At 38.1% G+C, this 26,363-nt stretch overlaps 1 protein-coding gene across 15 annotated transcripts in view; it reads right to left on the bottom strand.

Moving 5' to 3' along the window:
- Positions 1–11,576: 11,576 nt before the first annotated feature.
- Baz2b (bromodomain adjacent to zinc finger domain 2B) overlaps positions 11,577–26,363 on the bottom strand; it is a 145,537-nt gene continuing 130,750 nt past the window's right edge. For 10 of the 15 annotated variants that reach the window (XM_070022431.1, XM_070022421.1, XM_070022412.1 and 7 more), the window contains 6 exons: positions 21,999–22,309; positions 21,477–21,612; positions 18,522–18,668; positions 14,644–14,909; positions 13,713–13,856; positions 11,577–12,966 (listed from right to left, as the gene is read on the bottom strand). In XM_070022431.1, coding sequence (XP_069878532.1) covers positions 12,813–12,966; positions 13,713–13,856; positions 14,644–14,909; positions 18,522–18,668; positions 21,477–21,612; positions 21,999–22,309 — 1,158 coding nt within the window. In that variant the 3' untranslated portion in view covers positions 11,577–12,812. Of the gene's footprint in view, positions 12,967–13,712; positions 13,857–14,643; positions 14,910–18,521; positions 18,669–21,476; positions 21,613–21,998; positions 22,310–26,363 lie in introns of those variants that run through there. The other 5 variants (XM_070022456.1, XM_070022480.1, XM_070022509.1 and 2 more) reach the window with 2 other exon arrangements.

Raw genomic sequence — 26,363 nt, 5'->3', positions numbered from 1 at the left:
CCGAAGGGCAACGCGGTCACGTGAGCCGCAGGGGAGGCGAGAGCGGCAGACGCGCGCGCGCCTAAACCCCACCTCCACACGGCCAGGCCCCGCCCCAAGCCGGGCGGGGCCGCGGCGCATGCGCACTCTCCCCCTGGCGGGGCCTGGGCTGCTTTGAGTTCCAGCTTGTAGGTTCGGCTGGGAGCCGGTGACTCACGCCTGTTATCCTAGCTCCATAGTGTGCTGAGCAGCCCCACCCCCCAGAAGAAAGAATATGAGATGTGAAATTGTTAGGACCAGGTCAAAATTAAGCAGATAGGGTATGGATTAGACCAAGGAAGAAGGAAATTTAACTGGGACGAACAAGTCCCCGGCAACCTCAGAAATATAGGTACAGAACCTGGGAATAGAAGAAGACTGCGGTCTGACAGTTACTGAAACTTGATCATTTGTATTGATTGAGATTGTGCCAAATGTTAAATTTCAAAAATAAAGGCCTCAGTAGAGTTAAGCACCGGGATGGCTGAACTAGGCACCTGCATTTCTAAGGATGGCTTATCTCACCTCTAGGTTTTGGGGAGCTATCAATGCTTTCTGCCATTTGGGGAGGTAATGTTTTCCTAAAGGCTAAAGCAGAGCCCTCCTAGCTCACACCCCACTGAGCCAGGTATCTGCTCTTCAAAGGAAGGCTTGACCCTCCAAGCCTTGGAGCTGGGTGCACAGCCCCCAACTCCTGCCTAGGCACCAGGATGCCTGCAGGAAATGGTTAGGGCTTAGCCGCTCTGCTTTGATGCCATTTATAACTTGCTGCTTTGTCAGTTATGAAACTGCCACTGACCACCTGCAAGTGGATCTCGCCTTTAAATTCCCTGAGCTATTTGACTTCATGGCTGGTCTTCGCTGTCTTGGTATAGCGGAGGTCAGACAGCATGACTAATAAAGGTTCCTAGCTGATTGAGTATTGGTGACTCCTTTCGCTGATCTTGGGTTCAAATTCCCACGGGCCCCGGGACGCTGGGATATTTCACTTAGGAGGGTGAGATCTGAGGATAATGATTTGAAAGTCCTTCAGCTCTTATCTCTAATAAACTACTCAGAAAAAGCTGGAAGTGGTGCTGTGGCTCAAGTGGTAGATATCACTAGCCTTGTGCACCGAGAGGCCCAGGGACAGCAACCAGGCCCTGAGTTCAAGTCTTAGGACTGGCTAAATAAGTAAAGTTCATCCTAAGACGTTCTACCTGAAATGTATATAAAACGTGTATAAATGGGGGGAATCACATCAATACTCACCCTAGTTTACAATTTTAATTTTTTCTTCTTCTGCATTTCCATGTGTTTCTCCAGCCCGCACTGTCTTGGTTCCCCTGAGACACTCTAAGTGAGCCCTGGGGGACACCTTGTGCCTCCCTGAGAGCCCGGCGTTCCAGAGCTCTTTTCCCAGGTCAGGCTGCAGTCAGGCTCCAGTCCCAAACTTGCGGTTTCCCTGGCAACCACAAGGTGCAGGTAGCTAGTAGCACCTGAACCCTCTCGGCATCTCTTCAGAGTCTGGCTCTAAGGAGAGCCAGTAGCTTCCATGCTGGTAGGTACCTTTTGAGGTAAAGTTTATTCAGAAAGAAGTTCGTAGGCATGCTACCAACAACTATGTACAGATAAAAAAAATAATAAAAGATACAGAGAGCTTTTACTTTGAATGCTCTTATTTCTTTATGCCAGTCCTGGGGCTTGAACTCAAGGACTAGGCACTTTCCTATGTTTTTTTGCTTCAGCACTTTACCACTTGAGCCATCCTTCGCTTCGGGCTCTTTTTGCTGATTGAAGACGAGAAACTCACAGACTTTCCTGCCCAGGGTTGGCTTTGAACTGAGATCCTCAGATCTTAGCCTCTTAAGTAGCTAGGATGAAAAGTATGAGCCGCCAGTACCTGGCTCTAGGTCTCAATTTTAATATGATGCTATTTGAGCAATATAGGAATTTAATTGATATATTTAAAGGAAAACTAACTTTTCAATTAAAAGGCAAGCAATACATGCTTTCAAAATACAATTGCAATGGGAACAAAACAGGCAATTAGTGAACCAATGAGGATAAACGTGTTCTGCAGTGAAGAGGAGCTCAGGGGAGCAGGAGAACTGGAAAGACACTGGTGGAGGAAAAGGTTCTAAAGAAGCCAACAGCCTGGGTCAGCTGTGCAGTAACAGTTCCACAGTGAAACAATAAAGGGTGTGTTGAAGTTGTTTTGCTTAAAAAGTAAACCTATCATCAGACCAGTAGAGTTTAATATATAAAAATCCCTTGAAATATTTAGTTTTTGAAGAAAGCATTAAGCTTCATACATATGATATGTTTATGTGTATATTTTTTCAAGGTCTTTTTTTTTTAACTGCCTGAGAATTGTGCAGGATTCTTTTTTGTATCTGATGCAACCATTTACACTCCACACCTGGTGTCACTGACAAAACATCCCTAGCACAGAACCTGGGGAATCCAGAAAGTAATAACTGGGAATGGGTTGTTATCTTCCATCACAGATGTTCTTTCAACTCCCATACCTTTTGCCATTCAATAAAGGTTACACCTTCTCACTGGCCATCTTTTCATTAAATCACCAGGGCTATATGACCCTGGTGTAACAGCCAAGTAGAGTTACCAGAGTTCTTCAGAACAAGTTGGTGTTTTTCCAGAAAAAGTAAAGGCCCAGAAGCAGCTAAACAAATGAGACACAGGCTCAGAATGAGGATGGAATATATTGGGCACCCTGACAACTGTCTGATGGTAGAAGATGTACATATGGCTGAAAATAAGAATACAGAAAGCAGTACAGTACTTGAACTGTACTAAAGAAAGGTTGCTCATCTATAGGTTGCTTCCCTCTATAGTACATAAAGGAAATCATATTATAAAAAATATTTTCTTGTATATGAACTTTAAGGGTTTTTTGTAGTAGTAGTACTGGGGCTTGAACTCAGGACCTCAAGCTCTCACTTAGCTTTTTGGTTCACAGCTGGCATTCTACCACTTGAGCCATGCCTCAGCTTCTGGCTTTTTGCTGGTTTATTGGAAATAATCAGCAAAAATTTGTCTATTTTTTGTCTAGATTTGTCTATTTAGGCTGGCTTTGAAATGTGATCCTCAGATTCACCCTCCTGAGTAGGTAAGATGATAGGAGCAAGATGTCAATGTGTACTTAAAATTCAATTTTTCATATTTCTTCCTCTTATCTCAAATTCTTTACCATCAGATATCTTACTATTAGTGTTCTTGGAGAGAATTTGGGGTCTTAAAAGGACATTTCTGTAAAATAACCACTTTTATTCCCAGATTCATGGTTTTGATTATGTAAGAAGAAAATTATTAAAGACTTTGACAGATCAAATTCAATTTAATAGTAGTTAAACTTACAAACTGAACCAATCATGTTTCCAGTTCATTTTTGTCCATGGGAATCTGGAAGACATGTCTTATGATCGCAGTCTTCAGTATCCTACAGTATCCTCTCAGTCATTTGGCCAGATAGAATTAGGTCTCTGTTTTAACCCCCTTATTTTGTATTTTCACGAAGTCATTAGTCATTAAACAGTTGATTCATTATTTTTGTCTAAGAAAATCAGGATACTCCCTTAGTTTACTTACTGTCTATGGTAACCTTCAGGAAAGACAATGGTCAGATCTAAAAGAATATAATACAATCCAAATCTAACGTAATAGAGTGTATTCTCAAAAGAGACCTACAAAGTATATCCCACGAGTATGCTCTTTTAGAACTTTGCCACACAAGTCATGGTGGTTATGTCCTGTGTCGGATTACAGTAGCAGGTACCTAAGATAATCAGAACATACTTATTTTGGCTCATAGATTTGAAGGTTTCAGTACACAATTGGTTTGGGCATATGGTAGCACTTCATGGTAGAACCACATGATGGGGCAAAATTATCCACCTTGTGGCCAAGAAGTGAAAAAGAGAAAAATAAAGGGCTATCACTAACCTGTTCAAGGGCATGCCCCACTGTGACCTGAAGACATTCCATGAGGCCTCATCTCTTAGGACTTCTGCCACCTCACCACAGCTCAAGGGTCTGAGGACCAGTCCTCTAACAGGCAGGAACTTCGGGCCATCCCGATCCAAATTCCAGCAGTCCCTTCCCCTTGGGTGGATTATTGCGATAACCTCAAGTGATGGAGAATGCTAAAAAAAAACTTCCAAAGCTAGGTTATAAAAAGCCATACACTCTTGGAGCTCTCCTTTAGTAGAAGGAAACCCAGGCCACCTGAGAGGAATTGAAGGCCCCATCTCTCCATTTAGCTTTAGCTCCAGCCAGTAACTAATGCCTTTGAGTTAACCCACCTGGAAGAGATCCTCCACTTCTCAGGGGAACCATCAGGGCTGATGCCATGTTTAACGGAGAGCCTTCCAGTCAAGCACTGTCCCAGTTGCAGATTGTTAATTAGTCACCTGAGTTTTAGAGTGCTGCTTTGTACAGCCAAGTAGCTGGTAAGAGCTTAGAAGCAGCAACGTTAGGCTGACTTTTCATTGCTTAGAATTCCTTCAGCATTTCTATAAGTGACAAGTATGTCAGCACAATTATAGGAAGGTTATAACTTGAGGAGGGAAGACAATAAACTCAAACCCATTATATTTGTATAAAATTTGAAAACTGTGTTGAGGAAATAATGTAATTCTTTCCTTTACAGCATGATAGCACTTTGAGGAAGTTTCTGTCACACCTTCTCCTCCCGAGTTCCTTACGCTTTTAGTAGTAGGACCAGAAGTCTGGCAACCTTTCTATACATTGAATCGTGAATGTCTTGTTTGTACTGACTGCTTTTTCATCTCAGCTGCTGCCTTTAAGTCCCGTCTCCCATTACCTCATCTCTAATGGACACAAACTGTTAACCCGCCCTCCTGGCCCTCTTCTTCCCTCCCCTCCTTCTGGATCCATGTTCTGAAATGCCAATAAAGTGTACAATAAGGATCACAAAAATGATCATAAGTCCACTTCTTAAACCTCAGTTGTTGCTTCTGCACGATTAGGGGCTGGGCAGGTAAAGCCTGCAGGTAAATGCAGGTAAAGCCTGCATTTGTGGTCTGTGACCTGGTCTCTTGGCCCACTTACAAGGTCAGAGTTGAGAGGACTGGCTTTTAGTCTACTTGCTTTGAAGAAATTTGAACTTGGAGTGGCTCATTTGTAAAATGAGAATAAAACTACCTTGCAGAGTTGCCATGAGAATTAAATGAAGGACTCAACACTTCCTGAGAACACTTCAAATAAATTTTTGTGGGCTGTTAATAGGTAGTTTTGTTTTTTAAACAAAGATTTTTATAGCCAAGCATGGTAGTACACATCATTTATAAGTATAAAATTCAATGGTTTTTAGTATGTTTAGAGTTGTATGCCATGATAATCTAATTTAGGACATTTTAGAACATTGCCATAAAAAGAAACCGCACACCCAACCCATTAGCAGCTAATACCCAATGCCCCAACTTTACCTTAAGCCCTAGGCAAACATTAAGCCAGTTTCTCTTACTGGCTTTTTCCATGTCAACCATTTTCTGTCAATGGACTCATATGTGTGATTTTTGTGACTGGCTCTTAGTGTATTTTCAAGGCTTTTCTATGCTACACTATGCCTTTATTTCCATTTTATTGCCAAGTAATATTCCATATTATAAATAGGCCACATTTTATTTGTCCATTCATCAATTGGTGAAATTTGTAGTTTCCAATTTTTAGCTCTCATAATACTATAAACATTTGTGTACAAGTGTTTGTGTTGACATGTTTACATATATATGTATATACATATGAAATTTCTAGGTCATATAGTAACCATGTGTTTAACATTTTCAAGACCTTTCAAATTGTTTGCCTAAAGAGCTATGCTATTTTACATGAAAGTATATGAAAGTTCCAATATATCTATATCCTCACAAATACTTGTTTTCTCTCTCATGGTTATGGCCATCATAGTAGTTCTAAAGTATAACCTCATAAATTCCAATTTATCTTAATCTTTTGTCATTTTGGGGGTACAGCATATATGAAGAATTGTTTAGTCCAAAATCACAAAGATTTACATCTATGCATTCTAATAGTTTAATAGTATTAGAATTTGCATATTGAGATCCATTCTGAGTTCTTATTATGTTGCAGTACTCGGGGTTGAATTCAGAACTTTGAGCTTTCTGGGCAGTTGCTCTACCACTTGAGCTACTCCTCCAGCCCTTGAGTATAAGGATGAGGTCCACCTTGCATTTGAGGATCAGCACTATTTGTTAAAAAGAATTATCTCATTGAGTTGGCACCATTTCTAAAATTAACTGGACAGAAAGGTGACAGTTCATTCCTGTAGGCAATCCTCTCATTGGTTTGTGCCACTACTACAGTGTGATTACTGAAGCTTTTAGTAATGCTTGAAGTTAGCAAATGTGGAATCCCAATGGTCATGAATGTTTTCTTTCAAGATTTAGCTATTCTTGGCCTCTTGCAGTATGAATTTTCATCACAGCTTGTTAATTTTCAAGAAAAAATCCATCTAAGATTGTGCTATGGATTATGTTGAATCTATAGATCAAATTGAGAATTATCTTAATATTTAGGTCTTCCAACTCATAAGGATAGTGGGTTTTTTCCATTTATTTAGGTTTCCTTTTTTTGAACATGTTTATAGTTTTCAGCGCACATTATACATCCTTCTGTTACGTTTACTTCCAAGTATTTTATCCTTTTTGAGGTTATTATCAATGGAACTTTTCCCCTCCCTTCCTTTTTTCCTTTGTATATGTGTGTATGTAGATGTTACTATCCCTTAGCTTTTTCGTTCAAGGATGGCACTCTACCACTTGAGTCACACCTCCACTTTCAGCTCTTTGCTGGTTAATTGAAGATAAGAGTCTTACAAACTTGCCTGCTGGAGCTTGCTTCAAATGGCAATCTTCAAATCTCCTCCTGATTTTCTTAATGAAATTAAGATCTTATTTATAGTATACAGAAATGTAATGAATTTTATGAATATTTTATTAGCATACATTTGTTGTACAAAGTGGTTTCATTATGGTATTTCCATATATGCATACAACATATCCCAAACTCACCACCCTGCACTTTCCCTCATCCCCTCTTCTGAAAACAATTACAACAGGTGTCATTCCACTTTACCCTTATACATGTTCCCCATTAGCCCTCCCTCCTCCTATTTCTCCCTCCAAAACTCCTTGCTGTCATTTTAAGAATATATTAAGAGTATAAAGGAGTTTCATGATGGTACTTCACATGTGCATATCTTTTAGTCTGATTAAATTCTTCTATTGCTCTTCCCCCCTCACTCTATCCCCCCCCATTGTATAAATTCTCAATAGGTTTTGTTATGGCAACTTTACATATAAATATACTGTATGTTGATATTATTCAAATCCCATTATTCTTTCCTTTCTCCTCCCTCCATACCCACAATTATAAACATATAGTGTATATGGTTATATAATCATGTAAAATGTTATTGATCACACAATTATACATATATTTTCATGATATATTACATGATATAATATATTGTAATATAATATGTATTGTATAATATATATCATGTAATGTATAATTATATATAATACATAAGTATGATGTATGTATAAATAGGTATTTCTATCTTGAATTCCTTTCATATCCTACATTTTCTTATTTCTTCCAGCCATTTATTTACTCTTAGAGCTCATTCAGCTGTTTATTTGTATCTTCCTTTCCATTCATTCAGGTTTTGATGCATGTCCTCTTTAATTTCATTCTGGTAACCATGCTTTCGAGTTTTTTGGGCTTTCTTCCTATTCATTGTCCTTGGTGTCTCTTCCTGTTGATGTGTTGGAAGTCTCATGATACTTTGTTTTTCCTATTTCTTTTGTTTCTGTTTTGAGATCTGAGGCCAATTCAATGGTTGGGAGTTTGAATCTCTGCAGTCTGGCAAGTGAAGTCGTCTCAATGCCCAGGCAGGAGTGTAGTGGGAGGATTCAGTGGAGCTTCTCACCACTGGCCTGGGGGTAGCTCGGTCACATCCTTTTGTCCATGTGTGCTGAAGTCTCTAGTCTGTCCTTGTATAAGGCTTATATGTGAGCAGAGGGCAGAGCTGGTAAAGTCATCTGCTCACTTCTGAGTGGCTTCACTGTAGAATTCCCTTTTGTGTCCTGGAAGCCACAGCTAACTGCACAATATTTTTCAGTTTATGGGCTGGTAAGGTTCACAAATGCTACATACATTCCTCATTTGTACCCCAAGGGCAAGACCCACACAACCCTTGCCAGCGCCTCTTAAAAGTGGGAGGAAGAAACAGCACAGTACTCTTCCCCAGTGATGGAGGACTGACAGACGTAGGTGCTCAGCCTGGCACTCTCAGGTCTCTCACACTCCACCCAGAGATCTGTTGCCCTGTGGCAGGATGCTGAGGGTTGCTACATGATCCCCAAGTTCTGTGCTTGGAGCTCTCGGCCCTGCCTGGTAGCAAGCCCCCAGTCAGAAGGTAGCTCCTGGCTGCTGAGCATTGCCAGTCATTAGCTTCATGCTGTTTCTGTGGCAATCCTCAGGAAAGAGGACTTTCTTGACAGAGAGAGTAGTTCTGTCACCGTGCCTGTCACTGCCTGAGCCCTTAGTGAGTCCATACCTGGCCCTCTCCCTCTCCTCAGCTCTTTCTCAGGCCTGGCTACCCTGACCCTGGGGCAGGGTACCTCAAGACTACTGAGCCACAGTTGTTCTTTGGTTTCAAGTACCCAGAGTAACTCAGTCTGTTGCTGGCAGGCAGTTCTTGGAGCTGTTACATTCCTGCTGCTATGGGCGTGGTGCTGTGCTTCTGCCATGCTCTAGCTGGAGAGGCCAGGCCACTAACTGCTGCCCAAACTCCTGGCTGCCAATTCGTGGGAAGACCTACATCCAGCCGTCCTTCAATGTGATCTCACACAGCTGTTTTCCTCCTAGATACTGTGGCTTCGCATCTCCAGACCCCCTGAGCTAAGATTGCTGTTATGTTAAGGTCCAAAGAATAGTTGGTGGCAAATCCTTGTAGCCAAGCAAGCAGCTCCAGGAGCAGGGGTATTCCACTAGCTGTGGGCTCAATGCTGCTTCTACAGGGACCTTTAGGTGTGAAGACTTGCTTTAGCCAGTGCGGCTGCTCATCACTGCCCATGCCCTTAAGTTGCTTAAATTTCTCCCCAGGCCCACAGCAGACCCACTGCACTCATGACCATCTTCCTCCTAAACAGTCTCAACAGATGTCCCTAAGCTGTGATTGCTTGTTATGTTCATGTCTCTAGATAGTTGAGTCTCTTAACTCTGCCAAGAGTAAACAACAGAACAAGGTAGAAGCAGCTGTGTATTTCAGGGCTCAGGGCAGGAATCAGTATGCTGCCACCACCACCGTATAATCTTGGCTACCAAGACTGAGCTGGATACAACGTTTGAAGGGACAATACAATGATGTGAAACAGGGCCAGGGATGTTTGGGTTATCTACAAACTGGCTTCCATTTCCATGGCCATGTATTGCAACAAGTGCAGCAAGCAATAGGACTCACAGTGACAGAATTGCAAGTAACTTAGGTTTTTATTCCTTGGAAAGGTTGTAATAAAAGTGTGATAGAATACCAAAGAACTTTGAAGGCAGAAGGAACAAAAAGTAATAAACAGAAAGACTTACATCACAATGAAACTATCTCTCAAAAGTTAGGGAACTAATTCAGATGCCTAATAATTGATGAATGGATCAGGTGTGTGTGTGTGTGTGTGTGTGTGTGTGTGTGTGTGTGTGTGTGTGTGTGTGTGTGTGTGTGTGTGTGTGTGTGTGTGTGTGTGTGTGTGTGTGTGTGTGTGTGTGTGTGTGTGTGTGTGTGTGTGTGTGTGTGTGTGTTTCAGACTTAGAAAAGTGTAGGCTGGCTGATCCTCTAGATTTCAGGCTCTTGAGTAATTAGGGTTATATGGGTGAGCCACCAGTTCCTGCTTAGAGTAAGGTTTTATCTTAAAGGTTTTACTGAGAATAAGCCCAACCACTGGAAGTATGAGTGTACAGAATTATTTATGACAGGCAATCTACATATACAGATTATTGATGGTCACCTAGTTGCCACCTTTTGGGGACATTACACTTAATCGCTTCTGTTGCTGAGTTACAACAATGAGGACACTGGCCCAAAGTAGCTGATATTTACCAAGCATTCTCCCCAATCTTCTTTAAGTATTCATTTATTTTAGTTTTCTGGGAACAGAATCTCACAACCTTGCTGCCTCATAATACTGGATCACTTGCTTCTGCCACCAGGCTTATTTATTTTAACAACGGAATTATAAAAATGAAATTATTACTATTGGAAAATTGTTCTTGTGCATAGGACTTGAAGATCTACTCATTTGTGAATCTGTCACATACAATGCATGTGATCAAAGTCCAACATTTCATCTAATACAAAATTACACATATGCCAAAAAACTGTTAGTAAGAATCCCATGCAACATCTGGCAACTCAATAAAAACAAAACCAGTCACTCACAATGCCACCTTGTTCTCTGCTCCACATGGCTGTTTGATCAAGTACTAGCCCCCTTAAGGCATACATGCAATATTTGCTTAACAGAAGCATACATATTTATATAACAACAGATGACTTGCCTAAAGTCTTCACAAACAATCTAGAGATTCTGGAAAATATTCTTGGCTTAAAAAAGAGGAATATTTTCCTGAAAACTTTCTTATTCTCCCTTTTCTATTCAAAGCCAGTGGCTCACACCTATAATACTAGCTACTAAGGAGGCTGAGATCTGAGGATGGCGGTCTGAAATCAGTTATGGCAAGGAAGTCAGTGAGACTCTTACCTATAATTAACCACCAAAAAGCCAGAAATGATCAAGCAAAAAAGTTTAGAGACAGTGCCTAGGCCCTGAGTTCGAGCTCTAGGACCCATACACAGACAACACAAAGACAGACAGGCAGACACACCCACACCCACACATGCTTGTGTGCATATTCATGTAGTTGACATTATCTAAGGCTGGCCCAGTTCCTGAGGCTGAAGATCAAGTTTGTCTTGCTCACTAATGATTTCCCAACATCCAGCAATGGGCACAATAGGCATTAAATTATATTCCTGCCTTCTTTTCTGCCATATTGGAGATTGAACTCAGGGCCCCACACTTGCTCTGTAGGCACTCTACCACTTGAACCATGACTTAGGCCTTTTGCCTTTATTTTCTAATAGTTTCTCATTTTTGCTTAGAGCTGTGTTCAGACTGTGGACTATTTGCCTACAAACAGTACTTCTCATATCAAAACAAAATCATAAAAATGTGAAATAAATGAAGTAAGAGAAGAAAACCTGTAGAAGTTTACAGCTAGCTTCCTGAGGCTCAGACCTGCCTGGCTTTACCACCCAGCCCAGTGCCCTCTGAACCACACTCCATGTGTTGTTCCTTTAGGACTCTAAAAATCAAATTTCAATTAATTCACTTTTCAGAAGAATGAATTTTCGGGTTAAGAAAAAAGTTAAAAAAAAACTGGTTTGTAAAAGTCTTTTATTGTATCCGTGCCACACATAGTAGTGAAAAATAACACTCCTAAAAAAAGAATGCTACCTTTTCCACAACATTTTATTTTAAATAAAACTTCAAGTACTCTTACATCAGTACAAAAAAAGTCTGATCTATTGTCCTCCAACAGGCCACCACAAGACACAGTAGATAAAACACAGTGGCTACAAATGTCTTTTACATTTATTTTTGAGGCAAGTCAATGGGAGGGAGAAGTCTCCATGAAAAATACTGTGTGTGTAGGAAGTTGTCACGATCTGGTTCCACATGGATACAAATGATTATACTTCAATTTCCGCCCTGGTGGCTTAAAATTATATAACAAAATAGAAACATGGAAAATTACTATCCCCTACACCCTGTTTCAAAGGCAGGCACTACCAAGATTAGGGAGACGCCACAGTGTTGGTAGAGGATAATTACTGTACAAGCCGGAGAGCTGTAATTACCTTTAGACTAAAATAAAATGCTACAACCCTTCTAAGGCATAAACAATAATGTCTCCAAACAATATATACACATAATATATATTTAAAACAAGACAATATAAACAATAATGAACATTATATACATGTCATTCTTTTCACTGTCTTGAAATACAATTTAACTACACAAGTGACTCAGCAACATATATATGTATATATATATGTATATATATAAATGTACTTGTAATTCTACAGTAAAGTTAATTTTTGGTGCTTTAATAGCACATCAGTGTAAACAGTTTAACTTGGCTTTGTTTTATATTTTAAAACATTCCTTGTTGTATTTTCAAGATTTAAAGCAATTTTTTTCTAGTTCTTCCTTTTCACAGAAAACGAAGATTCTGGATGTGGTTTAATCATAAATAATTCATAAAATTAAATACATTCACTAAAAAATAAACTACAAAGTAAAAAAAGGAAAAATAGATATTTATTGAGAGGGAAAGGAGAATCATTTCCCACATTAGAGCTCTGGTGTTGGATATTCAGTGCGGTTTGATATATTTTAATTGCTATTGCACTCTAACACCCTTTCCTTGGAAAATTCTTTGGGTGTGCTTCCCTGTTCTACCTAAATCAGCTGATAAATCACACGAACCAAAAACCCAGGGTCTTGGTTGTTGTAGGAGTGAAGCCTTTAAAAATGGTATCATTCTTCTGATACTTTTTTTGATACATATTTTAAGGAAAAGAAGTCATTAGATATGTGCCTTGCACATTTATGTAAAAATAGTTCACATTGCTGGTCTCATTTGTCCTTGTGTAAGGGAAAAAGAAGGGAGAGGTTATAAATTCAGCTCACTTTGAAAGTATCTGTCCATTTTTTTTCAAAATATTTCCTCATACTGTGGCCAGCTCTGCCTATATCAGAATCATCTTCATTAAATGTTTCACAGTTGTCAAAAACAAGCCTGACATCTAGAGCAAAGGCTTCAAGGTTTGGATACCTGAAAGGAAACATATAATTAGAGATTGATTTCACTGGTTTGGTTTTTGTAAACCAATAAGTAGTAATACAAAGTAAAATAAAAAGTGAAAAAGAAAAGAACAATTAGAAAAGCTGTATAAGAATGGATATAAAATTTTGTGACTGGAACATTTAAAAAAAATGTGTTTGATCTAGTCCAAATTAGATTTGAAGACATATTAAATAGAAAATCATTTCTCTGAAGACTGGATTTCCCAGCCAGGAGTGATGGGTGGGATGTACTTGTAATCCCAGCACTTGGGAGGCAGATTTAGGAGGAGTGAAAAATTGATGCCAGTCTGAGCTATATAAATCCATCCTGACAAAGAAAGAGAAAAAGAGAGAAAGGGAGAGAGAAATAAAGAAAGGAAGAAATGAAGAAGGGAGAAATGAAGAAAAGAAAGAGAAAGAGAGAGAGAGGGAGAGAGAAAGAGAGAAAAGAGCAAAAGCAAAAACCAAATGTAGTTTTTCAATTATCTGGAATTTCCTATATCCCAGGTCCTGTTTGACCTGTTCACAATTGTTTTACAGGACAATCTGTCACCAGTTTATTGAACCCTCTCACCCACAACATCGCTTGTATACTCTATCAAGCTCATTCAATAGTGTCCAATTATCGTCAAAGTAATGATACTTCTGTATCCTTTACAAATATTCCAGGATATGCCATTGTGCTAAACTTTCCAGACAGTAGTAAGTATTAACTGATGGAAATTATTTACTTACTGTCCATTACTTAGTTTATCTCTAATTGTGGAAAAATCCATGGGCTTTTTGATAACTTTCTTATAACCAGGAACAAGTTTCAAGTTTACAGGAAGTAAGAAAGGCCATGCATCCTCATGAGTCTCCATTTCTGTCAGGATCATACTAAAGAGAAAAATATCAGAAATCAGCTCCTATACTTTAGAAATCTATTTTCATTAAAAATTAACTTTCTATTATAACCTTTAATGTAAAATTCAATAAAAATTTATTGAAAAGACAAAGGCATGTTTTGTTTACATTTTATATATATTTGCAGGGCACCCATGGCTCATGCCTGTAATCCTGGCTACTTAAGAGGCTGAGATCTGAGGATCATGGTTCAAAGCCAGCCTGCGCAGGAAAGTCTGTGAGACTTTTTTTTATCGTTTTTTTTGTCGGTTGTGGGGCTTGAACTCTGGGCCTGGGCACTGTCCCTCAGCTCTTCAGCTCAAGGCGAGCACTCAACCACTTGAGCTACAGCGCCACTTCTGGTTTTCTGGTGGTTTATTCGAGATAGGTGTCCCACGGTCTTTCCTGCCTGGGCTGGCTTTGAACCTCGATCCTCAGATCTCAGCCTCCTGAGTAGCTAGGATTACAGGTGTGAGCCACCAGCACCTGGCTTTCCATGAGACTTTTATCTCCAAAAAACCACTCAGAAAACTGAAGTGGCACTGTGGCTCAAGTGGTAGAGCTTGTCTTGAGCTGAAGAGCACAGGGACAACATCACCCAAGCCCAGAGTTCAAGCCCCATGACCCGGCCCCCCCCCCAAAAAAAAATATATATATATATATATATTATATTTTTCTACTTATATAAGTTAACAGGAAGTCATCATTAACATGTAAGAGGTTTCTGAATAAATAATGTGGGGCATCATAATTATATAGCACATGAAAATGGAAAACATACCTGCACAGGCCCAGGTCCTTGCTATCATCTCTTTTAGGTTTCTTAACAGAAGTAAAATTTTCTTGTTTTGCTGAGTTAGCAGAAGTGTTTTCCTCTATTTTTCTTTTTTTGAGATCTTTGTTTCCTCTTTTCAGGGAACTACTGGTAGATGCAGAGTCTTCATCTTCAGTATCCCCTGTTAAAGCTACTTTCTTGCCTTTCTTCAACTCATTGGTCTTTTTTGCTTTGACATGAAGTTTTTTGACTTTTATAGTTTGACCACTTGCCTTTAATTAAAAAAAAAGAATTGAGGTGTAAGAGGATAACAGAGTTTAACAGGACAAATAAAAAGCTATTAGCTTGATCTAAAAGACTGATCATTCTTTTAAAGAGAGATCCATGAATTTATTCTCCTGTAATATAAGAGTAACATTTAATAATTAATGAGAATACAATTCATCCTAAGAATTTGTTGTTGTTGGTAGCAAGGCTTGAACTCAGGGCCTAGTTACTATACATGAGCTGCTTGCTCATGGCTAGCGCTCTACCAGTTTGAGCTATAGCACCACGTCAGGTTTTTGAGTGGCTAATTGGAGATGTCAGTCTCATGAACTTCCTTGACTGGGCTGGCTTTGAACCATCATCCTCAGATCTCAACTTCCTAAGTAGCTAGGATTACAGGCATGAGCCACTGGTGCCCGATTTAAGATTTTTTTTTTTAAATGTGCCATTTCAGGGGCTTGAAGTCTGGGCCTTGTAGTCTTACTTTACTTTTTCACTCAGAGGTGGTGCTCTACAACTTGAGTCATACCTCTATTTTCAGCTTTTTGCTGGCTAATTGCAAATAAAGAGTTTTACCTCCTGGCTTTGAACCATGATCCTCACACGTCAACTTCCTAAATAGCTAGGATTACAGTCATGAGCCACAAGTGCCTGGCTTATTCTAAGAATTTTTAAAATTTGCACATGCTGACTGACTCACCATTTTGGGTACCACAGAATTTATCACCAGGATCCCTTTAGTTTAGATTACAAACTGAAGTTAAAGATAACAAAAGCCAGGCGCTGGTGGCTCACACCTGCAATCCTAGCTACTCAGGAGGCTGAGATCTGAGGGTCGAGGTTCAAAGCCAGTTGGGCAGGAAAGTCCGTGTGACTTTTTTTTTTTGGGGTCCGGTCGTGGGGCCTGAACTCTGGGCCTGGGCGCTGTCCTTCAGCTCTTCAGCTCAAGGCTAGTGCTCTACCACTTGAGCCACAGCACCACTTCTGGCTTTTTTCTTTTTGCTTATGTGGTGCTGAGGAATCGAACCCAAGGCCTCAGGCATGCAAGGCAAGCACTCTACCACTGAGCCACCTTCCTAGCCCATGTGTGACTCTTAACTCCAATAAACCACCAGAAAACTGGACGTGGCACTGTCACTCAAGTGGCAGAGTGCTAACCTTGAGCTGAAGAGATAAGGGACAGTGCCCAGGCCCAGAGTTCAAGCCCCACAACTGACAAAAAAACCAAAAAACAGAAAACAAACGGATTTTCTTAGATCACAACAGAGTAAGAATAAGGTGCATATAAACAAAAGTATAGAGCTCATTAGAAGGAAGTTGAAGAAAAAGTCCAGGCCAAAACATAAAGAGTTGAAGTAGTTGGGCACTAGTGGCTCTATTAACCTCCTAGCAACTAGAGAAATTAAGGTCTGAGGATCATGATTTGATGACAGCTTGGGTGAACATATCTGAGAGAATTTTATCTCCAATTAACCAGTAAAAAGCCAGAACTGGAGATGTGGCTTAAGTAGTAGTAGAGCACCAGCCCTGAGTAAAAAAGCTGAACGAGAGTGAGAAGCTCTAAGTCTAAGCCCCAGCAATTGTACACACACACACACACACACACACACACACACACACACACACACACACACACACACACACACACACACACACACACACACACACACACACAGAGTTTATGAAGTGTCAAACAGGAAGTCCTATTTAAGTGATCAACTCTATTAAGAATAAAAATGTCTGCAATAACAAGTGCCACACACTTATGGTTCTAACATGTGGTGCAACTGAGGAAATCATGTTTGTTTTTTAAGGAAACAATAGAAATAAATGAAATAAACTGGGTGCTGGTGGTGACTCATGCCTATAATTCTAGCTACTCAGGAGGCTAAGATCTGAGGATGGTGGTTTGAAGCCAGCAAAGGCAGGAAAATCTGTAAATAGGGTTGTGGTTCAAAGTGGTAGAGCCCTAGCCTTGAGCAGAAAAGTTCAGTGATAGTACCCAGGCCCTGAGTTTAATCCCCACAACTAACAAAAGAAAACAGAAAAAGAAATCGAATCAAAGAATATGAATCCTAGCTACGGCTCTCTTGCTGTGTAATTTTGGGCAATTTTTATTATTAACCTGTTAGCTGATGACTTTGTTCTTAATCATAGATGCCCTACTTTTCCTCCCTACCTCCCTACTCCCTGCCCCCTTCCTCCCTCACTGTCTCTCTCTCTCTCTCTCTCTCTTTCTTCCTTTCTGAGACAGTCTTGCTAAGTAACCCTGGCTGATCTTGGACTCCTCTAGCCTCAGCTAAGATTGTGGGTTCTACCAAGCCTGGCTTCCAATTAACTTCTGAGTTATTTGCTTGGCTTTTGTAGACACTGGGGTTTGAAACTTCTAATATGTAAGTCTCTATGTGTGCATCTATGAATGTGTAGATATACACATAGATCCTTAATATGCACATGTAAATACACAGATTATAAAAATAATCATGATCCTATATGAAGAAGTAGCCATTGAAGACCATGACACATATTTTTATGGAAATATAAATTAAATGAAAAGGTATTTTAAAACCTTATATTTCCTATATTTAAAATCTTATGTTTCCTAAATATTAAAGATTTAGAATATTTTTATTATTGTTAGAGCCACAATCCATTTCACTGAATTAAAAACAAACAGTTCTTGGGTACTAGTGTCTGTAGTTTTAGCTACTTAAGAGGTTGAGATCCAGAGAAATTTGTTTCGAAATCAGCCTAAGTAGACATAGGCTGTGAGGCTCTATCTACAAAATAACCAGTGAAATTCAGGGATGGAGATATTGCCCAAGTGGTATAGCATCAGCTGAGTAAGACAAGACTCTCAGTTCAAATGCCCCTCTCTCTTTCTCTCCCCCCTCTCTCTATCTCTCTCTCTCTCTCTCACACACACATACACACACACACAGATGCAGAGGCTTAGAATACTATATAAATAGCTGGGTATGGTAAACTCATATCTATAATCCCAGCTTCTTGGGAGAAGAGATCAGGAAGAACAAGGTTTTAGAAAGTTAGCAAAATTCCATCTAACCAATAAACTGGCTGTGGTGAGATGTATGCTTCTGACCCTTGCTATCTGGGAGGCTTATGTAGAAACATCATGGTCCAGGCTAGTCCCAGGCAAATACTATGGACTCCATCTAAGAAAAGTAACTAAAGCCAAAAAAGAAAATAACAAGAACAACAACAAAAAACTGCATTCACAGAGAAGGGCATGGATATCAAATGTGTCCAAGTTTGTTCTTCGAGTAATGCTACCCAGAATTCTAATGTAAGCAAATTTAGTGAAAACAGACCTAACCATGGCCTATTAAGTGTTATCTCCAGGACTTCAAACATTTACTTATTAAGCAATTTATATAGTATATAGTATTAGAGAAACATTTCAAAATTTGGCAATTATAAAGCTAAAAGATAAATGTCTTGCTAGTGAAGATTACTGTTGAAGTATATTTAACTTTATATGACAAAAATGATCACAAGTAAACTCTCGCATGTGAAGCACATTTTAAATAAAACAATGGCCATATTTCTGCATTTTGATCTGGTAATTAAAAACTTAAATCCTTTATAAATCTTACCTTAGCAATGCAAGCTGGACAAAACCAGTCACCATCTGGTATGGTGGTAATCTTGGGTCTGTGGCAGTAGGTATGACAGCCTTTGTCACAGCCGTCACAAAGGAGAAGCAGCTCTTCATTATCTCCTTTCCGACAGATTTGGCAGTACTATAACACATAAAAATCATTCAAAATTAACCCTCTGCTACGAGCAACAGTTACTGGGATGCTAAGCAGACCATCATTCCTAACTTATATTAATTAGTAATGAACATTCCGCTTGCTAACAAATATGTAATAGCCATACATATCTATGTATCTCTCGTTACACAGATATGGACCACAGGACGGGTGAGCAGTTCTATTGGGGTAGATGCACATTTCAGGTACACTGCAAAGAACAAAGCTAGAGGCTCAATGCCTGCACACACTTTGGAAGCATGTACACATTAACATATGAAATAATTAACATGACATTAGAGCACATAAAGCAATGAATAGCTTTAATACATGGTGTTTTTGTTTTTAAAGAATGTGTTTCATCTTTTGCTTATCTTAGTATCCTTATGATAATCTGAGGAAGAAATAAGAGTTAGAGTCATCTTTAAGATTAAAAATTAGGAAACCTATATTAGTATCATAATTATATATAATAAGAAAAAGATATTCCCTAAGCTTTTGGTTAAATTATCAGTTTGTGACTGAATTAAAAATATTTATAAACCAAGAAACTGAAAAAATTACCTAGAAATGAAACTAAGAACATTATTTCCAAGATAAGGAAGCATATAGAATATAATTAAAGAACATAAGGTCATATTTTTTTCAAGAACTAAATGTACAATTATTTCTTCTCTATGGAAAAATGTATATTATTAAGAACTTTAAATCTGCAAAGAGAATTTTTCCATGCATACATAATCTATGGTTTTACAAAAGGAAAGAAAAGTTAGACAAATAAAAGTATTCCAGATAGCTTTAAAAACTGGTATTAACATTTTTTGATATTTAATTCACATTCTAGTCAAAATAGGAAATGTCATCCAATCAATATTTTAAAAAATAAAAACACTGAAATCGGTATTCACTTATACTTATTTTATTTTTATACTTATCTATATTAAAAGTTAGGTATTTATATAATCTTAATAGTTCAAACTTAGTTAGTTTAATTCCTATTACAACATTATATATCTTAGTTTAGGGAAAGTGTAACCTATACGCCATAATATATACACCAATCGATGAGAATTTAAGAACCTAATCATACAAGTTGTCATGTCCAAAACGAGCTTTACAACATCGGTGCGGGGGTGGGGAGTGGGAAGGGGGGGGAAGGAGAAGGATTGGGATTGGGGGGGAGGGGGGAGGCTGGGAAGGGATGTGAAGGGTAAACCAAAGGAGGAGGCTGCAATGCTTGGTAAGAAATGTACGCATTATCCTGCCCATGTAATTTTAACCCCTCTGTACAGTATGTTCACAAAAAATAAAATAAAATTAAAAAAAAGAACCTAATCAATGGTAAATGTACACTATCCAAGTTATCAAGTGAAGAAACATTTATTAAAAATATCTACTATACATGTAGTATGAAAACTGGCATGTATCCAGAACTAAGAACAAACACAGTATAGTTCCAATTCCAAAAAAAAGTATTTAATGAACTCTCTCAATACCACACATCATTAAGTACCTTAAGATGGTGTTATTATACCAAATTTGAGTTACATCTTTAAAAGTTCTATTGTCTTACTTCTATTAGTAGGATATAATAAAATATCCTAATGATGTTTAAAATGAGACTCATAAAAAAGTCTGTTTTCTACCACAGATATTAAAAATACTATAAATAAGGCCAGCTCTAGAAAAATTAAGATATCGAAAAATAACTAAAAGTAAAAATGGTACAAAGCTTGCATTTCAAACTCTCCGAACAACCAAAATTTTAAAAACCAAGAACATTAATGTCAAAGTGACTCATGAATATGAACATATTACAGAGACTACTCTATACAGGAGAGAGTAAACAGCAATGCGGGTGTTTTCACATGCTCTAAAAGAAGTATATACAAATATACTTGGAAATATACAAACTATTTTCATTATTTCACTATTTTCACTAAGTAACATTTTGGTTCCTAGCACAAAACAATGGCTCATTATATAACAATAACTAAATGGGCTTGTACAAAGAAAGTGAAAAATCAGTTTTATTAGTAGACGAAGGACTAGATTGGTCTCTTGCTATCAATCATATCTGATGCAGACATGCAAGTGCAAAAGTCTGAGGTCATATTTTGCATTTACTTCTCTGGTTACTGCCTTTTTTGTATTACGTTGTTTTGTTTAATTTTATTGTGAGGGTGATGTCAGAGAGGTTACAGTTATGTAAATAAGGTAATGAGTACATTTCTTATCTAACATTATTACCCCCTACCTTGTTTTCTCCCACTTTTCCTCCTCTCCTAACTTTCCTCCCTCCCCTCCCCCAACTTGTAAAGTTCATTTCCAACATAGTGTCTTGTGATTATCACTGTTGTATTGGTTCACTCTTTGTCCTTTGTCTCTGGTTACTTCTTAGCATTAAAAGAAAAACTGACAGAAAAGCAAAATGCTTTAGGAATACAATAACATTGCAAGTAATTGTAGCAACTGGAATGTTTACAGAAGTTAAAGGGCCTTTATGGCCTTTAGATGATCAACTATTTATAACAGCAGAATAAAGGAGATAACTTCAGTTAGAACCATAAACAACATTCAAAGAAGCAGAAGCAAAATAATATAATTTAGTAGGTTCCTTCAAAAAGCTCAAGAGAAGAAGGTATTAGAGTATATGGTTTTTAAGACTTAGAGAAACCCTTAAAAACAGCATATATTATAGTGACAGTAGATAATGTATAATTAAGAAAGATCTGGAGGTTGGAAAAACAGGATAAAGTATATTAGTTATAGTATTTCTTAAATAAAAACACTTACAACTTTCATAATTGATTTTTCCCATGCTATTGATTTCTGTAACTGCTGAATGCACAGAGCTACCTGTGCAGCACTGCGAGCTTCTGACAATGCCCTTCTCCATACCCTGAGCCCTGGAGCAATATCCTCTTCAATTCTGCATTGAAATATAGAAAAATTAAGTAGGTCACGTCTATATTTATGGTTACTAGAATGTGAAACAATCATCACACTGAAAGCCAAGCAATGACAAAAACATGGAACAGCCAGTAAGTATAAAGTTTAAGCAACTAAATTTGATGTAGTGCACAGACTGTGGCTACGTGCCTCAAAGCTTAGTCACAACCAGGTAAATGTAAGATCACTTTGCAAGATTATCAATGCACATAACAAAAAAAAATGTTTTTACAAAGCACCATGCAAATAGCATGATCCATATGGATCACAGACATACAAGAAGATACATAGATAACAGGCAATAGAAAATAGGCTCCAATTAGCAAAGAAGCACAATAATTTTTCAAGTTAATCTCAATAACCTACCCGTCACCATCACCACTAATGGATGGTGCAGGAGCAGGGACAGTAACTGTGCCCACATTATCCAGTTTGATCTGAATGGTGGTACTTAAGGGGCTCTTCAGATACCTTCTTTCAATGTTCCGCTCCAAATCAGCCAGCCTGGTTACAGCTATATCTAGGGGGTTGTCACTCTTCCGTTCTAGTGCATGTGCACTGTTTTCATCTTCGCCAGTAATTTCTCCATCATGCTCCTTGCACAATTTAGTAAATGACTTATGTTCAAAATATACCAAGTCCTCCCTTTCTGATGCGGGCTCTGGACACATCCAACCCTATATATGAAGAGACTAACGTTATTATGATTTTTTCTTAATATGCCAGATGGGTGAGTTACCTTTACTTAAAATACAGCAGCAGACACCGGCAGATCTCAAAGATCTCTACTAAAGCTTTTACCTTGTGTTTCCTAATAATACATTAAAACAAGAACAAAACAAAAAAAGAGAAATAGTTGTAAGACAAGTTTGAAAAAGAACATTTATTAACTTTTGATGTTAGAACAGGTATAATAAAAATTCAGCAAAGTATTCTAGAAAAATTTTACCTAGCATGGATATTAATTTTATGGGCTTACTTAAAAGGAAATGTGTGTGGTCTGTATCTGACTTTCTATTTTCCCATCTTCCCCTACTCTTCTGCAAGGACTGACATCATTGTCACGCGGTTGTAAGAGATTTGCATATAGTTTTATCTTTGTCTGTGTACCTTTTCCCAGTTCTTCACCTAGTGAAGTCCATTCATCCTGCAGCTCTTATGTTAAAATTCATTTTAGAATGAAAGCATCCCAAGACAAATTCTTCCCTACCTTCCTTTAGGAGGTAAGTCCCTCTATTACAGGCTCTCCTACCACTATGAAATGCTCTAGTGCCTTCTATCTACTTCTAAATCCCATGAGGGCAGGGAGTGTGTCTGTTTCTCTTCTATTCACTTACTATAAACACAATAGAGCAAATAATGGGAATATATATGTGTGTACATATATATGTACATATGTACACACACATATATGTATGTACACATAGAATGAATTAATGACCTTATAACTTACCTTCTTCTAATGATCCTCTGGCTCAAAATCCTTCAAAGATTCTTCAATGTTTTAATAAAGTCCCAATTGTTTTTTGTTTTATTTTTGGTGTATGTTGTACTTTCTTGGCTGGCATGATACACCACTGAGCTATGCCACCAACCCTATTTTTCACTGGCTATTTTTTTTAATGGGGTCTCTCCTCCTGCTGGAGTACAGGCCTAATCTGCCTACTTTAGGCTTCCTGTTGTTGCTAGGGTCACAGGCTTGAACCACTGTGTCTAGCTTGCCTTCCTTGAGATGGGAGTCTTACAGACTTTTCTGTCCTATTTAGCTTCATATCATGATTCTCTAATTCTCAAACTTCCATATAGCTTGGGATCACAGGCATGTGCTACTGCATCCAGCTACATGTTAAAAGGGATCTCATGAACTTTTCTACCAGGCTAATGTCAAACCTCAATCTTACCGTTCTTAGCCTCCCAAAAATCTTGGGTTATAAGTGTGAGCCATATTCAATAAGAAGTATACTTATTACTCTGTATGTGACTGTAACCCCTCTGAACATCACCTTGACAATAAAATTTTAAAAAAGGTGTGAGCCACTGGAGTTCAACTTGAAGTCCAATCTTATAAGGGAATTCAATATGCCAATCTACCTTTTTTTCTCATGTTCCCATTCACATATTCTATGATGTGGTTAAATCCTATGACTTGTTGTTGTACAAACATGATAAGCAAACTCATCTGGTTCTCGGTTCATAAAGTTCCCACTTCCTATTATGGAATTCCCTGGTCTCTGTCAAACCTTTCTTCTACATGGACTCTTTCCTGATCTCTTCTATATCTCCACCAGAAATTGAGTATTATTTTTCTAAGGCTCATGCATTATGTAACCACCTTATTATTCTATGACAAGCTTTCTGAACACAGGAACCACATTTTATCCAATTAAAATAGAATGAACTTAAAAAATTAGAGATAATCACTTTATTCATATAGTAGGACCAAGTCTCTCTCATTATCTCAATAGATATTTATATTTAGAAAGAGAGGCTTGGAAGCCAGACATAGTAGAATAGGAACTGAGACAGGAGGATTATGAGGTTTAGGAGGCCAGCTTAGGCTACATACTGAGACCTCATATAAGAAAGGAAGGGAGAGAGATGGAGAGAGGGAGAGAGGGGGGAAAAGGGACAAATTCAAAGAAATTAGGTTGTAATGAAAGGAAAGAAGTAAAAAAAGGAAGGAGGCTGGGATTCAATGGTACCAAGTCCTTGCTTAGCAAGATCTTGGGACATGGTGCTGGGTAGGGGAGAATTATCCATAGTAGACAGAAATGCACAGATCCAAGTCATGTTAAACAAATCTCCTTATATTGTGAAAGGCATATACAATTTTTAACTAAAGAGAATTCTGAAAACATAGTATATCTTGATTTCAAATTAACAGTAACAACAACAGAAAGACTAGATTAGATTGCACATAGAGAAATTTAGGTGGGTGAAAATGATATTTAAAAAATGGCAATTCATTTCAGAAAAATGCCTTAATGGCAGGGCCTAAAGACATTCATTTGGTTTGTTCTGTTAGTGAATTTATGAATAACTTGGTTGATTACTATAAATCTGAGAAAATTAAAACTAGGAAGGACAGTTAATTCTCTGGATGACAGAATTAAAATAAAAGTAGTTTCATATGCTCAAAAGTACACCCAAATGTAATCAATAAAAATACAATGACAAATGCAAATGTCAGCTTTGAGAAGAAAAATCAAAGTAATACCACATGTGACAGAACTAAAAAGTTCTTTGAAAGAGGCTCAAAGACTTTTCTTTTGCCAGTCGTGGGACTTGAACTCAGAGCTTGAGTGCTGTCACTGAACTCTTACTCAAGGCTAGCACTCTACCATTTGAGCCACAGGTCAAGGTTTCACAAACTTTCCTGCCCAGGCTGGCTTTGAACTGCAATCCTCAGATCTTAGCCTCCCAAGTAGTTAGGATTGCAAGTGTGAGCCACTAGTGCTGGAATAGGGTGTTTTTTCCTTTTTTTTTTTTTTTCTTTTTTAAACTGTCTACTCAGTAAAGCAACAGTATGATATGGATATTTAAAGGCTGCACAGATTTCTAATAGTATCAAAACAGGTATAATGTTAGAAGGAGCCTTTTTTTTTACAAGGAGCCATTTTTATGCACAGTTACTAGTACATTTTAAGGGCACTGACATTGGGGCTTACTCAGAAGAGAATCATGAACCTGGAAACTATTTCATAGGACTAATGATTGGAGGAAATAATTAGCTTATAAAAGAGAAAACCTTAAAGAGGAGCTGGGAATAATTAGACTTTTTGCATATTCTCAAAACTTAAACCAGGGGTAGGAATTCACAGATTTTCCTACAACATAAAAAGAACATTTCAAAAGGATTATCAGTGTTAAAAATAGAAATGAATGCATTTAAGTAGCTGAAGGCTGTTTAATATGCTTTTATAGTGGCTAGTTTCCCAGGCTAACAATATAACCTCCATTTCCTTTTTTAAGGAAAAAATAATGAAACTGAACTATTAAATCTTCTACATTCATCATTGTTAAAATGATGAATTTTTAAATGGTTATTTTCACCCTTTTTTCAACAATAGTGTTTTTCAGTTGTTAGAATAATCTAGAATAGAGCTTGACGCTAGTAACTTATGTCTTTAATACTAGATACTCAGAAGGCTGAGGATCACAATCTGAAGTCAACCCAGGTCAGGGTTCGGGTAGAAAGTCTGTAAAAAATCAACTAGCAAAAAGCCAGAAGTAGAGGTATGGATTTAGTGTTAGAACTCCAGCCTCATTACTGGCATAAACAAACAAATAAGAATAATATAGAATAACTCATTAACACCTTTTTAACAGGAAGCCAAAACGTCCCATTTGAACAACTGATTCTACTTATTTTACCTACTGAAAACACAGCCAAGAGTATTTAGGCAGCCAGCATAGTATAAGGTCAGTGTACTCATACTATGTCACTTGAAAAAGGTTTCAGCACTACAGAGCCAATAGTCCTATAAAGAGTGTATCTGCAAACGCTGTACAGTTTTATATACATTCACAATGTACTTTTGCTGCCTTCTAGATAATTTATTTTGCAACACATTACTGCACAGTTGTAAATAACTTATGTATTGTAACATCACTTTCAGTTATGTGTAAAGAAATAAATAAATTAATTAAAATGTTAAAAAAAAAAAAAAAGAAAAAGGTTTCAGGTCCATACTCCAACTAAAACATCTTTCTTGTTTTTGTTTTTGTGGT

Source organism: Dipodomys merriami, unplaced genomic scaffold (assembly GCF_024711535.1).
Source record: "Dipodomys merriami isolate MVZ:Mamm:240054 unplaced genomic scaffold, mDipMer1.0.p SCAF_1, whole genome shotgun sequence".
Taxonomy (NCBI): domain Eukaryota; kingdom Metazoa; phylum Chordata; class Mammalia; order Rodentia; family Heteromyidae; genus Dipodomys; species Dipodomys merriami.
The sequence above is the reverse complement of the archived record's forward strand: the minus strand, read 5'-3'. Positions and strand labels throughout refer to the sequence as shown.